Raw genomic sequence first — 15,918 nt, 5'->3', positions numbered from 1 at the left:
AAACAATACGAAATTTAAGTGTAATAAATAAAATACAAAATACAAAAAGTTATGTAGCAGCATACAATTACTGGGGATCGGACCAGGGACCACCCGGTGCAAACGAAAAAAGCGAATGTTTGCAAAACACGCCATGATAGTGCGATGCTTACCTAAGCTGACGAAATTCAGCTACTCACTCTCGAGTAAAAATTTCAGCAATACAAAATTTCTGCATTTTTCGACATTTAATCTGTAAACAAAGAGAAAATATTGTTATGATATCGATACGACTATTTGTTTAGGCGCGAGCTATCACGACTCCGCCATTTTGAAAAAATTCCAAAAACCGGATCGACAAAAAAATTATATTTATTCATAGAATTTGGTCACAAAATTTCATGAGAATCGGTTGAGAATTGCGACCTGTAGAGGAGAACATCCGGACATACAAAAGCAAAATGCGCGAGTCAAACCGTAGACCTTCGCTACGCTTCGGTCAATTAAACGAATATAATATAGTTATGATTAATGTATACCTACATTAAATAAATAAAAAAACATCTTTATTTCGAAGAACAGACTTCATAGTTGTTAGTAACAAATTAAAACAAAACAAATAAACTTAAAGCTAAAGGTAATTAATGCAAAAAAGTAAAACTAAATTATAACAAATACAATATTACCCCCCACTCTGATTATCCCCCGGACCAAATGTGCCAAAAATACTGGCGGCATTACCTCGCTGAATGGCCAGGGATATCTTTTGGACGAGGAAAGAACCAGAGCGAGGGTCGCCGCCCCTTTCTCTTAAGCGTCGCCCTATATCCTTAATAAAGGCTTTGGCCTCGGCACACCAAGGTCCAGCCGTCTCGACGGCAACCGGGACAAAATCATACACCTGTTCAAGGTTCGCGTACTTGCTATGCTTGAACCTAGCAGCACTTTCAGCCGCTGCACCTGCCTTGTTCACCGTGCGCGCGAGATGAGTGGGAGCAAAAGTACTCACACACGTGGCATCCCAAAGTAAGCTGCGGCCCTTCGCCCAAGGAACAAGCGTAAGGCCGTCCGGTCTCTTACCGTCCAAACGACTTAGACCCTGGGGCTCCATGATGCATGGGACGTTCGCCGACACCAAAGCTCGCCTTATTAAATCGTTAATGGCACAGTGCCTGGGTATCCTACCCACACACCGCAAGCAGCTGAGCCCGTGGTGTCCATCCGCCTCCACCATTACCCCACACTTACACTGATGTGGCTCACACACCTTGCCCCCAATTCTTAGTACAATCGCCATCCGTAATGTGTCATTATCAAGTAAGGTTCCCAAGTGTGGTGTCGGCAAGGCATGTAACCATGCCCCGGACTCAGGTTCCCTAACAGCCTTTAGCCTGGCAACGTCTTTCCCCACGGCACCCTCCAACAGGCCCTTATGCCACTCACGGCACAAAATATCATCCCATAGTCTTTGTGATGAGGGGTTCTCTGGTCGTTCAACTCTTGCAAATTACATTAAATTGTGTAGAAATCGTGAAGTTATTTAGCTCCATAAGCCTGATAATGAGCGCTATTTCCATCAACTCATTTTGGTATACCTGTACCCTAAATAATCACCTCTTAACCAAGAGTACGAAAAAATAATACCTAATAATTCTTAATGAAGTGGAAAGAAGGCTTATTAAGGTAATTTTTATGGAGTCTGGCATAATTAGACATTAAACTATCGATTAATCTGTAAAAAGTACTAACGGTACCTATTAGCGGCGGGGCCTTATACTGATACCTACTAAACTACCTATAAATACTCTAGAAATGAAATTAACGTTTTTAACGGGACTATTGTTCATTATTGCTACTCATATTCATGGTAAGTGCTTATCAGACCTTCCTAGATTTGATGATGCCCGGCTTAATTATGATTAATACGAAATAGTTTCAGACTGTAATAGTACGAAGAATAATTATGATAAATCTCCCATGGAACGTCGCCAGATATTGGTAAGGAAAATAATTAACAAAATCACTGATCTATCTTTGTCCTCGTTTGCAAATGCTTCTCTCAAAGAAACACCACAAATAATGAAAAATATAAGAAATCAATTGAAATTGGCTTCTAAATTCACTGGAGCACGTGGCGATAGATACGTAGAACTACTAATGGATGGCATAAAATCAATCGTAGCCAGTAAAAACAAATTAGGTGAAATTGAGTCCGCAGACGCAATCAACTCAGAGGATTTCGAAAAATATGATCTAAAAAATACTCGTTACTCAAACGATGACTCAAGCGACAAACCAAAAGCAAAACACGTTAGTGAAAAATACGAAGAGGATGAGTGTGATTGCAGTTGTGTTGAAGAAAGACTTTGCTTAAAAATATCATATTTGGATAAATTTATCTGTCCTAAAGATGGGAATGTAATATCGTTAGCACAGGTGTGCGATGGAGAGAACGATTGTACAGATAATTCTGACGAAGAACAATGTAAAGTTCATGGTAATATTTTTTTCTTATTTTTGTTCGACATAAATGTAAGAAGGTTCGCAAATCTTTCTACCTTACTCATATTACTTAATTAAATAAAACTACTACATATTTCAGCCAACAATAAACTTTCTGAAGCTAAACGAATAATAAATGAAATCAGAAACATTTTGCCAATACACTGCTTAGAAGTACAAAATAGCGTGGATAAAGTTGTAATGAAAACTCGAAAAGAAACATTGATCAATGTCCTCAAAAAACAACTCGAAGTCTTAAATAGCGTGGCGCCCATTAAAGGACAGAAGAAAAAAGGAAAGCTATTCAAAAAAATTAAGGAGATTACTCAAATAGTGAGTTCCGTGGAAGCAGCACTTGAAGGGGGCTTATGTATCCGAGAAAAATATAAAACAGAAATTAGTCGCAGAAATGGTTTGTCACTACATGAGAATGTAGAAGTTGTGCAGAATAATAAAAAAACATGGGCCCTTCCAGTTTGTACATGTACTGGACAGTTTTGTCTACTAAACAACTGCACGTCTGCGTGCAATAACACTTGTTGGCAGCGATTCAGTTTATGGCAATGGGGATGCAAATCCGTTGTTGGTGCGCGCAGTGTGTCAATAGATCTTGTATGTGATGGTAAAGTCGACTGCTTTGACGAATCCGATGAGAAAGAATGCACTGCAGGTAATATGAAGTTGAAAAACCGAAATAAATGTCATACGAAGGAAAAAATGACTAAAGCCTCAGGTGTCCAGAGCTGGAATCGAACCAGCGTCCCCCGTTTACCGGACAGGTGCCTGAACCACTCGGCTAACCGGTCACGGTGGCATGGGTCGAAATTTCCAATTCTGAAGGCTTGTGGCGCCCCCTGGCCATCTCTAAGGTAGAATAGTATGGTTCAACCTGCTAACCGAATCAAACTCAGGTGATTACGGGCTAGCGAAATCGGTTTATAGTTTAAATAGGAGTGTGTCTACACAAATTAAATATTTTCATAGAAAGTAGTTTAATTTGTTCTTAGAGTATTAATGGCAGCGTCATCTCTCTTCACTAGCCCGTTATCACCTGATTTGATTCGGTTAGAACGTCTAACCATACTGTTCTACCTTAGAGATGGCCAGCGGGCGCCACAAGCATTCCGGCTTTGAAATTTCGACCCAAGCCACACGCCTTCAGGAAATTGTCATATACTTGGAAATTTCCACCTATGCCACCGTGACCAGGGACCGGACAACCCTTTCCGTGATAAAACCCTTAAACACGGCTAACACATTGAAAGACTTTCCCTTTTGAACTGCAAGCCCATTCATACCCTTGCCTTTGACTAACCCTTACCGAAAAGCTAACCAAAAATAAGGCTAGCTCTTAATAAGGGTTACCCTTATCTTTAAGCGCTTTTTATAAAGGTTTCCCTTTGCGTGAAAGAGACAGGATTAGTATATATCTACGGTAGTGTATGAAAAAGAAAGAAAATACGTGCCTAGTCAAAGAACGCCGCCGTCGCCGCCGACGATCGCTCGGATTCGAAGTAATGTGTGCTTTATGAACAAGGTAGATAACTTAAACTAACACGCTTATATGCTAAAAGGGAAGCCCTTTATAAGGCTAACCCTTATAAGCAATATGCAAGGTGTTGGTGAGCGGATGATAAGGGTTTATTAAGGGTATTTAGGCTACCGATTACTCAAATGTGGTAGCTTTATATAAGGGTTTTTAAAAGCAAAACAAAGGGTTTCGTCTGGCAAAGGGTACGGTGAGTTAAGCCTTATGCAATACCCTTATAAAACCCCGATAAGGGATAGCGGGCCGGTCCCTGACCGTGACCGGATAGCCGAGTGGTTCAGGCCAGGCACCTGTCCGGTAAACGGGGGACGCTGGTTCGATTCCAGCTCTGGACACTAGAGGCTTTGGTAATTTTTTCATTCTTATATGACATTTATTTCGGTTTATAGTTTAAATAGAAACAGGCCAGGCTGGAATAGGCCAGGAAATAAATGCCCAAAAAAAGGTATAGAGGGAAATGCAAGGAACACAATTTCTAACTTCGTAGCTTTGTTTGGACTAGTTAGGAGATAAACATATCAAAATTCCCCGGCCATAACCCTGGTGCTGGGGGGGGGGAGAGGGGGGTTTGAAGGTTCCATTTTTCGGTTTTTCGATTATATCTCGGAAACTATGCGTCTGAGCGACTTGGCCACTTACACAAAATCATTACAAAATGAAAAGAGATTTAATTTGTTACAAGTTTTATTCAGTCAATTTTTCGATATCTTGTATAGTTTTTGAGATATACGCTCTTCAAGGTTTATTTAGGGCTCTCATTTTTATCTTTATTATCTACATCGGTGAAGCTGCTAGGCCGGGTTTGGTATCGTTTTCGTATAAATCGGGGGTGCTGAATTCATTTATGGTATCAACATTGACACCATTCCTAAGTAAAAACAAAATTTAAAAAAATGATTTTTTATAAAACTCCTCTTTACGCTTAAACCGCCGAACCGATTTACTTGAAATTTGGTACAGAGATGGTTTGAGTACCGGGACAGTACATAGGATAGTTTTTATAACCAAAATCATCTTTTAAGGGTGTGACAAGTGGGGTGGAAATGTGTATGACGAATCAATAACCGCTGAACCTATTTGAATAATATTTAGGGTAGTCTACATGTTTGATTTAGTTGATAATGATACCAAACATGACTTCAAACCTAAATTTAAACAGTATTAACCTCAGGAATTCAACTTCGGCGAAGAAGCTGAATTCCCCTCACACCAAATTTCACACCTTCAAAGTATGATTTTTGAGATAAAAACTATATTATATCCTGTCTCGGGACTTAAAACATCTATTTATTAAATTTCAACTAAATCGGTTCAGCGGTTTAAGCGTGAAGAGGAGTTAAAAAAAGTTATTTATTTAAAGTTTATATGTTTTACTTCGGAAAGGTGTATTGTTGATACCATAAATGAATTCAGCACCCCCGATTTATACGAAAACGTTACCAAACCCGGCCTAGCAGCTTTATTGATGTAGATAAGATAAAAATGAGAGCCCTAAATAAACCTTCAAGAGCGGATATCTCAAAAACTATATAAGATCGAAAAACTTGACTGAATAAAACTTGTAACAAATTAAATCTTTTTTCATTTTGTACAGAAGAGAGTAGTTGGTTGTTTGCCAAGTCGCTCAGACGCATAGTTTCCGAGATATAATCGAAAAACCGAAAAATGGAACCTTCAAACCCCCTCTCCCCCCCAGCACCAGGGTTACGGCCGGGGACTTTTGATATGTTCATCTCCTAACTAGTCCAAAGTCCAAACAAAGTTACGAAGTTAAAAATTGTGTTCCTTGCATTTCGCTCTATACCTTCTTATTGCTTGGCCTATGTGTCTACTTGAAAAAACTCAAATTAAAATATTTTCATATGTAAAGTAATTTAATGTGTAGTGAAAGTAATTTAATTTGTTCTTAGAGTAATATGAAGTTGTCTTTATTTTGTAAGTACTTTAGTTATTGATTGTTGAGTTAGATCATTACTAAAATAATGAATTAAATCGCTCTATCTACCTACTCATTGATCTTACAGGTGCAGGGGCAGATAAATTTAAAGCAACACGAATTTACAATTCAATTATTGAATTACTATCTACTAAAATGGCATCTAGCCCTCAGGTTAACAAAATTATTAACTTACAAGAAGCGGTGAAAAACTTACAAGCACAGAGTATGAAAGAGAAAACAGATGCGGCTGCAATAAAGCATTGGAGAGGCAAAGCCTTTTCAGGGCTATTTTCTATTTATATCGGTGTGTTGAATATGGCTGATAATGTTTTGGAAGTAGATGCTGGGTATGAGTCTTTAATGGCAGTCAGCCGAAAACTTGTTGAAGCAATGAAGTATTCGAAAACAGGAAACGAAAGAGTCGCACCCACCAACGAATGTCACTGCATGGCTGACAAGTGTTTGCTGGCCGATTGTTCGGTGGCGTGTGTGCGTTTCTGTGCCGTCAAAGCTATCATCACCGAGTACTCGTGCAAAGGAAACTTGACTAAAGGAGTACCAGTGGAAAATATATGTAACCGCAAAAGAGATTGTCCAGAAGGAGACGACGAACAAGAATGTCAAATAGGTAATAGGTATAGTAGGAAATTCGCAACGAGTGACGATAAATTGGCGCAACACGAGTTGCGAATTACCTTTTCGCACGTGTATATATAGATATGTTAGTGTCTTCTTAGGTAGATACATCGTGTAATGAGTAGTTTGTAGGTAAGTCACGCGCCAGCATATGTTTTCTATCTATGTGTAGGGTTAAACTTTTGAAACCACAAGTACAAATGGCAGTATACTGATGTAAAGTCCGGTTGATAAAACTTGAACGATATTATGAGGCTGGTTGTCTGAATTGGTAGCTCGTAACGCAGAAAATCGATAGATTCAAGTCCCACATCATTAGCCGAAGCCAAAAAAAGTCTCTTCAGAGAGAGAGAAAGAGTCAGCAGCAAGCTTGGCCGAATTTCATCTTCCCATACAAACGGAATTTCGTTCTCATTTTAAAACCACGTGTTGGATTGTACCTAATGAAACTTTGCACATACAATGACATGAGATTGAAGCTACATAAACTAATTACACGCATAGATATACCTTATCCTATTGTAAGTACAAAATTTCAGAGCAATCTAGCTAGTCGTTTTACAATGAGAGCGTAACTATGTTTGTATAGAGAACCCAGTTTGTTGCGGACTCTTAAGTTCCGGCGTTCTTTTACAAATGAAAATAAAAATTAGTTATGAGCTCTTGAAGTTTCAAAAATTCAAAATGGCAAGGCTCAGAGCACAGAAAGGTTGACTAATAATCTAATTGATGCCATCAGGCATCCGTGTCACCCATGGTGTTCAGGTCTGCTGGCTTCCCGTCCGTGCTTGAGCCAACCAGGTCTTTTCCGCACGGACGGCAAACGGCCTGAGACTGGCACTGTTGTCGTGGCAAAGGCGGTGTTCATTGTGGGACGCTATTTGTGTAGCCGGAGCGGCGGCAGAGACTTATTGGCGTTCGAGCACCACAGAAGTAGGTACCTGCACTCCTCCGGGATCGGGCTAAATTTTGGTCCCCTTGGTGATGGAGACAGCGGAATGCTGGAGGACTGACGCAAAACAATTTGTGCGTTGCGCCTGAGATACACACAGACAAAAAGTTACCTTAGTAGACCCCGTTCTAAGTCGTTTCTGGTGCAAAGTCCGTCCATCCATAGCTACTCAACGCGGGAATATCGCGAGGTTAATAAGCAATGGGCACCTTTGCAACCAGGAGTGGTCTTTTTTTAGTTATTATTAATAAATATAATGTGTTACGATATATTTTTACTAAAATATGAATGTGGGGTTTTTATTCAATTACATATTTTTTTGCACAGATATTTGTCGTAATCATAATCTACTGGTGCTTCGCAATAAAATTCAAAATTACAGACATGACCGCTGGGGACACGCATTGGCAGAAATACTTGACAACTGGAAGACAAAGGTAAATCGATCACGTGGTTTCCTAAGTCAGAACCCTTTTTAAATCGATTTTCATATCCCAATTTATACTGAATTTCATATAGTTGTCGGATATTTTTAATATTTTCATCTGACCTGCCTTTTAAAGCCTGACCAAGAATATATGATCATTGTCAAGAGGGCGTTATTTTCATGTATAGGGTGACAGTTCAGTATAGTATGAAAATATTAGTTCCAGTGAAATTCCGCAACATGGCGCGTGATCGTATATTCCTGGTCAGGCTTTACAATCAATGATCTTTCATTAATAATAGACGTGTGACGTTCATAGTTGACAAAACTAAAATGCAGGCAATATTTAGTAGATGATTGTGACAATCTTGACACATTGGCGTCGGCCGTACGACTTACTCAATACAGGCTCCGTAACCTATATTTGATGGCTTATGATCGAGCGCCTGGTGCCATATCTACCTCCCTTTACTTACATCCATGCACATCCATGTTTACAATAGATAAATTATACCAAAATACTTAGCTACTAAGTATTTCATCAATAATTGTAGACGATGCCTTGATTTATCATTTTTATCAATATAAAATTATGTATATAGAGATACCCGACATACCCGTCATATTAGGAGATCAATCATAAACATCTTTAAATCAGATCATAATAATAAATAAGACGGGTGATGCCTTCGACAAGAATAATTATCGGCCAATTTCGTTGGCAACCATAGTGGCGAAGGTTTTGGACCGTCTGCTTGATCTACAATTTGCGCGTCATATACACCTGAACGAGGCGCAATTCGGTTTTAGGCCAGCGTTTGCGGCTCAAGCACACGGTTCAATACTATACTACGCGAAATACGCCGATATACGCGTGTTTCATGTCTATAACTACTTGTATATACTATGTCTACGTGACAACACAAAAAACCGGCCAAGTGCGAGTCGGACTCACACACGAAGGGTTCCGTACCATTAACTATAAAAACGGTCACCCCGCCCGACGTTGCTTAACTTCGGTCAAAAATCACGTTTGTTGTATGGGAGCCCCACTTAAATCTCTATTTTATTCTGTTTTTAGTATTTGTTGTTATAGCGGCAACCTTCGACAGGCAGGCAGGCAGGCATTCGACCTTGTTTCGTACAATATCTTATGGGATAAGCTCTTGAGGGAGACGTCTGCACCCAGAGAGATGGTCTTCCTTATGAAATATTGGTACAAGAACCAGAACAACAGTGTCAGATGGGCCGGATCATACTCAAAGGAGTACAGGTTGGAATGCGGCGTGAGACAGGGTGGTCTGACGTCTCCGCGGCTTTTCAATCTGTACGTCAACAACCTGATCGAGGAGCTCAGCAGAGCCGGCATTGGGTGCTCAGTTGGTGGTAAAATAATGAACAATACCAGTCTCAGATACAACTCCAAGAAAAGTGAGCTACTCTTGTTTAAGGCGGGTACAAAAAAGCCGATGTACATACCACCACTAAAACTTGGAGGAGTTGAGTTGATAACTGTCACTCAGTTCAAGTATCTGGGGCACTGGGTCACTGAGGACCTCTCTGATGACCTTGACGTGGAGTGGGAGCGTAGGGCATTTAGCGGTGAGAAGCAACATGTTGGCTCGCAGGTTTGCACGTTGTACGGGGAGTGTCAAAATAACTCTTTTTAGGGCATTTTGTCAGTCTTTTTATGCGTGCAGCCTGTGGGTCAAGTGTACGCAGAGATCCCTTAATGCTTTACGCATTCAGTATAATAACGTTTTCAGAGTGTTGTTGGGGTTGCCTCGATTTTGCAGTGCGTCGGGGATGTTTGCCGAAGCTCGCGTGGACGGCTTCCAAGCCATAATGCGCAAGAGAGTGGCCTCCCTGATGCGCCGTGTGAGGGACAGCCCCAGCAGCCTTCTGAATACTGTTTTGGACAGGTTAGATTGTCCATAGACATTAGCCATAAAGCAGTATAGTCTATCGCTCAGTTCAAGGGGCTTAGCAGTACTATTAGTTATTCTGTGGCTTAGCCAAGATGATAATCGTTTGCAGAAAACGAAACGAAATGCTAAGATAAACGTATAATATCTGGGAGACCGAGCTTTGCTAGATATATTTTTCGCCCCCGAAAACCCCAAGCAAATTTCATCGAAATCTTTAGAGCCGTTTCCGAAATATACAAATATATATATATATAATCGAAATTAAACTATCTTGAGACATATTTCAAAATATTTAGATCACGTACTGATTTCACTCACTATTATTTTTAGTCGCTTTTAGCGACATGTTTCGGATTCATCGGGAATCCTTCCTCAGGCACGAGTGTCCGCGGCGGCTGTACGAGTACGTCGTGCACTTGTACTGCCCGCGCCGTCCGCCGTCCGCCTCGTCGCTCGTTGCGCGCGCGCTGATGGGTCGGGGGCGGGGGGCGCGGGGCAGTCCGCAGATGGAGTCGTCAAGTGAAGGTCTGGTAGGGCAGCTGTATCGACCGACACTCAAGCACACTGCACTCACTATGTCCCCGCGATCGTCACAACACACTTCCCAAACAACATGTCGCCAAAAGCGACTAAAAATAATAGTGAGTGAAACCATACTGATCTAAATATTTTGAATATATATATATAGGTATAATACAAGAATTGCTCGTTTAAAGGTATAATAAATAAGATAATGTATGAAAATGTAGTTTTTGGCTTTTGGCTAGGCCTCTAGTCGTGACCAGGGATGTTGCAGATGCCGATTTTTTGACATCCTCGGATGCGGATGCGGATATTTAAAGGCTCACATCCGCGGATGCGGAAGCGGATGTCGGGATTATGCACATAAAAACGTCAAATATTACACTAGCGATTTTTATTTAAAAAAAAACGAAACCATTAGTATTTGAACAAGAATATAGGTGCCCCAAAATCGCATTACTATACTAAAGTCCAAATAAAACAAACTTTTCACTTCTTGTCGCTGTCCGTCATAGGCTAAAGTGCTCGATCGACGAATCACTAAAACGAAACGAGATTCCTATTGGCTAATGACGAAATTACCTAGCACTTACGGCGCCGCTAAGACGTTCCTGTACCTACCTTTTCCACATCCGCATCCGCATTAAGCTCCGCATCGATTTTATTCGTATGCGGATGCGGATGCGCATGTTGAAAACAATGCGGAAGTTCCGCGGTTGCGGATGCGAATATTCGCAACATCCCTGGTCGTGACATCTCCACTTATTTACAAAAGTTGCCATATGGTAGCCAAATCATTTATTGCTTTAACGAGAGGTTAAACAACAACTTTGCCCCATTGTATTATTTGTTTAGATATGTTTATGCTATTCATCTTCTTCAGATTATTTCTTCGATTCGGGTGATGGAGAGGATGAACCGATTGACACGACACGGGCTGCAGAAGCTGGTAGCGGAGACCCTGCACGACCTGGCGCAGGTCTACGCCACCCTGCCCAAGCTCACGAGGCGCAGCACCGACGGCACCATGCCCGCTTTCCTGGACCTGTCTCGACTTATACGAGATACACTCAGAGATTGCACGATATAACTACATCAGATCTGCATTTTCTCCAATAGATAACGCGTATACGACCACTTTTTAAAATAAATTAGATCTACATGATGCAAATTTTAAATTGACTTTATTAACTTCCCCTTGCCCTTTTTATTAAAGAAAATAGATAGGTTCACTCAGTCCATTGACTTTCTATTTATGTTAGTCTGAACTATTCACTTTTCTGAGAATACCAACATATTATATCAGGTCATATTTTTGACAAAATCGATTTCGACTGGCTAATCATGTTACTTTTGGGCAACCGAGTTTTTTAACCTAATTTGACCCCGCTGAATCCGAATTTGCCAGTTGCTCGATCGAAATCTTGACCGGAAGTGAGATATTCAAAATGGCGCACATTATTACGTTATATATGTTACATATGTTACACAGTATAGACCCATATCTAAATTATGCATTTTTGGCAAAATATTAGAAAAAATTGTTACATCCGAATTGACAAATTGTATCATTCGTATAATTTCCCCTGACCAACACGGTTTTCTTCGTGGCCGTAGTGTTGACACCAATCTTATTACCTTCACTGATTTTATTTTGAACGCTATTGGCAACGGTCATCAGGTTGACGCCGTGTATACCGATTTCTCAAAAGCTTTTGATAAAATTAATCACACTATGTTATTACACAAATTATACGAACTCGGTATACACGGAGACCTCTACAGGTGGATTGAATCCTACATCCAGAACCGATGCCAGGCAGTATCACTAAGAGACTATACTTCCAGATACTTAACCATTGATTCAGGGGTCCCTCAAGGCTCTCATTTAGGACCGCTTTTATTTATCATATATGTAAACGACATGGGTTCATCGTTTTCTAGTTCAAGACATCTAGTTTATGCAGACGATACAAAAAATTTCAAAATCATAAAAACAAAGAACGACTGCCTGGACATGCAACGCGATCTTGATAGCTTTGCCGCATATTGCGGTTATAACCAATTGCTTCTGAACCCTGATAAATGCAACTGTATTACTTTCACTCATAAACAAAGTCCCCTTCTTTTCAATTATAGTTTTTCAGGAAAGATCATAAATAGAATCACCAAGGTCCGAGATCTTGGTATTATTTTGGATTCTAAGCTTAACTTCATTTCACACATAGACCACATCTCCGAGAGGGCCTACAAGAAATTGGGCCTGATACTTAGACTATCTCAACCATTTAAAGATCCAAACACCCTAAAAGTATTATACTCCTCTTACTTTCGCAGCATTTTAGAGTTCGGTAGCGTCGTCTGGACCCCTCAATATACCGTTCACATAAAAAGAATTGAAAGAATCCAAAAAAAGCTGTTAAAGTCGCTCAATTTCCGCCACAGTCTGAATATGTCAGAGAATAGCACACACCGTCGTAGTCTAGGGCCACTAGATACACGACGTGTTTATATAGACCAAATGTTTCTGTATAAACTCTTAAATGGCCTTACTGATTCTTCCACTCTTCTTGAAAAAATTGTCTTTAAATTGCCTCGTATTCCCACGCGCCACCCCCAAACATTCCATATCGATTTTTGTAGATCTAATTTCGCCAAAAATACTTTTTTTAGACGAGCCTGTCATGATTACAATGTTAATTTCATAAATCTAGATATCTTCTCATTGTCTTTCGGTAAATATAGTAGTGGTCTGCGGAGCTTACTTTTTCCATAGCAGTCTTTGCTTTAAAAAAAAAAAATTGTAATTGTTCTATAGTCTTATGTAACGTATGTATGTTTGTAAGCATGTTTGATACTTAGGTACTTTATTAGTTGTGTATCCAATTGTTACTTCTGTGTATCTTCCTATTTATAGGCAGTGCCGAACAAGCCCTGTTTCTACTTGTTATCAATATCAGTATGTTATAATTAATGGAACTATAGGTCTTATTGTATATCTGCAAGTTTAAACTTATCTGTATGTGACTGTTTGTTTCCTAAATAAATAAATAAAAAAAAAAAAAATATTACCGACCCTAATGAGTTCCTTGTATGGAGACCTATATTTTTTTAATATTTTTTTTAATTGACCGAAGCGTAGCGAAGGTCTACGGTTTGATTCGCGCATTTTGCTTTTGTATGTCCGGATGTTCTCCTCTACAGGTCGCAATTCTCAACCGATTCTCGTGAAATTTTGTGACCAAATTCTATGATTAAATAGAATTTTTTTGTCGACCCGGTTTTTGGAAATTTTTCAAAATGGCGGAGTCGTGATAGCTCGCGCCCAAACAAATAGTCGTATGGATATCATAACAGTATTTTCTTTTAGAGATATGTTTACAGATTAAACGGCAAAAAATGCAGAAATTTTGTATTGCTGGTTTTGGCGGTATTTAGATGTTTAGTTTATACTCGAGAAAGAGTAGCTGTATTTCGTCAGCTAACATAAGAACTAGCGTGGCGTGTTTTGCAAACAGTCGCTTTTTTCGTTTGCAACGGGTGGTCCCTGGTTCGATCCCCGGTAATTGTATGCTGCTGCATAACTTTTTGTATTTTTTTTCACTTAAATTTCGTATTGTTTTTTTATTTATTTTATATTTTTCTATTTTCAAAAAATAAAAATAATTTTATTGATTGATCAAGCGCGGGCTAAGCGTAGTCGTTTCATTTTTACAAGCTTTTATTTAACTAGACCTAAAACATATGTTTTTTTTTATTTTAATTTTGTAGTGTTCTTAACCGCGGAGCCCAACATTTATTTAGATTTAAGTGGTTCTCCTTATTCCGAATTTCATATAATTTTATTTACAGTATTTCTCTTAAAATACGTAGATTCTTTGCACTATAAACTTTGAGGTTTAGGTAGTATAGATTCGTTTGTCTGAGCGGGTTTATGGAGCCAATTATTCAATAATATTATTGAAAAATTCAATAAAAATTGAGAAAATTTTGTCCAACGCCTGTCCATGTGAGTGATCATCCATGTTAAACAAGATGGTGAAGTTAAGTTTTATAATAACTAACAAAGATGTCACTTTAACACAGGTGACCTAGCTAAGTAGTGCCTAATTTGCTCGATATGTGGTGACATCGTGAGGTCGAAACGGGCCGATTTTTAGGGTTCCTTATCCAAAGGGTAAAAACGGGACCCTATTACTTACTAAGACTCCTCTGTCCGTTTCTCCGTCTGCATGTCACCAGGCTGTGTCTAATGAACCGTTATAGCTAGACAGTTGAAATTTTCATAAATGATGTATTTCTGTTGCCGCTATAGGAACAAATACTAAAACGTACGGAACCCTCGGTGGGCGAGTCCGACCCGCACTTGTGCGGTTTTTAGAGTTTCAAGCGCTTGATTTCGTGTGGCTCCCTTCAATATATCTCCACTACTAAGCATTTCAATACTTTTAGAAATTCAAAAATCAGCCAGGTATACAGGGTGGTTTGGGTCAGTAAGGGCAACTACCAGATCCCGTGCTGCTACGTGAAAATGGTCTTAGAAAACCTTTCCTCAATTTCAAATTAATGAAGATTGGGGTTTACCGATTTTGGAAAAAAACATAGGTACCTACAGGATGCAAGAAAAAGATCATTTTTGACAAATGCCTGCGGCGCCCTTTTTCTCTTACCTACAAGCTTTTCACTGTAGGGTAGGGCAAAGCTCAACATTCAAGTCTTACATACAGGGCGCCTGCTTTACGCTATGAGGTCCCTAAGCGGCCCTATGCGGTCTTCGCAATAACTTTTCCACGCCACGTTTCACGTCAACCACTGCGGCTGTGTCCCTAATAGCCTTTTCCCACGTTTTTTTGATGCCAATCGATCCCATTCCTATCCACGATCAAAAGCTTGTATGGGACCATAAAAAACGTCGCCTAGGAAAGCCACAAATCGAGGAAAACTTTTCCCATACAATTTGTATAAAATGAAAACTTTTATTTTTCACATGCTATTTTTTATGCCAATCGATTCCATTCCTATCCAGTATCAATAGTTTCATAGGGTTCAACTAATGGTAATGTACCTACTAAAAAGCCACAATAATTTTCAAAGCGAAATTTATAAACCTAGAAAATATTATGCTGAAGCGATCAACATCAAAATCAAAGTGATTTAGTTAGTCGAAACCGTTTTCTCCCGAAATGGAAATTGTATGAAAAAAGTACCTATTGTCTATAGCTATTCTAATATTTAAACCATCCTAGACACATCCATCTTAAGCTATGCTCGCGAGGTCTACAGCTCACAGAGCCACTAGTAATTATTATTGCAGAAAATAGCAGTAATAATAACACGTATTTTCTGAAAGTTTGGAGTACCCATCTGCTACTAATGCTACTATAAATAGTAAACATATGTGCCTAAATGATAAGTTGAATATTTCCTAAAATATAAACCTTATCGAAAAGTATTTTTTTTTTTGCTTTTTTTCGCTCTCCTGCA

The 15,918-nt window shown here is 39.5% G+C and overlaps 1 protein-coding gene across 2 annotated transcripts; it reads left to right on the top strand.

Moving 5' to 3' along the window:
- The first annotated feature begins 1,720 nt into the window (after positions 1 to 1,720).
- On the top strand, positions 1,721 to 11,566 carry LOC134753344 (uncharacterized). 2 transcript variants are annotated; one of them, XM_063689218.1, is made up of 6 exons: positions 1,721 to 1,846; positions 1,913 to 2,476; positions 2,582 to 3,151; positions 6,055 to 6,597; positions 7,885 to 7,994; positions 11,318 to 11,566. In XM_063689218.1, the coding sequence occupies exons 1-6, from the start codon at positions 1,792 to 1,794 to the stop codon at positions 11,522 to 11,524; spliced, it is 2,049 nt and encodes a 682-aa protein (XP_063545288.1). In that variant the 5' UTR covers positions 1,721 to 1,791; the 3' UTR covers positions 11,525 to 11,566. The 2 variants fall into 2 exon arrangements, with proteins under 2 accessions (XP_063545288.1, XP_063545296.1); XM_063689226.1 differs by having other exon boundaries at positions 1,750 to 1,846; positions 1,919 to 2,476.
- Positions 11,567 to 15,918: the final 4,352 nt, after the last annotated feature.

The sequence above is a fragment of the Cydia strobilella genome, chromosome 2 (assembly GCF_947568885.1).
Source record: "Cydia strobilella chromosome 2, ilCydStro3.1, whole genome shotgun sequence".
Classification (NCBI taxonomy): domain Eukaryota; kingdom Metazoa; phylum Arthropoda; class Insecta; order Lepidoptera; family Tortricidae; genus Cydia; species Cydia strobilella.
The sequence above is the reverse complement of the archived record's forward strand: the minus strand, read 5'-3'. Positions and strand labels throughout refer to the sequence as shown.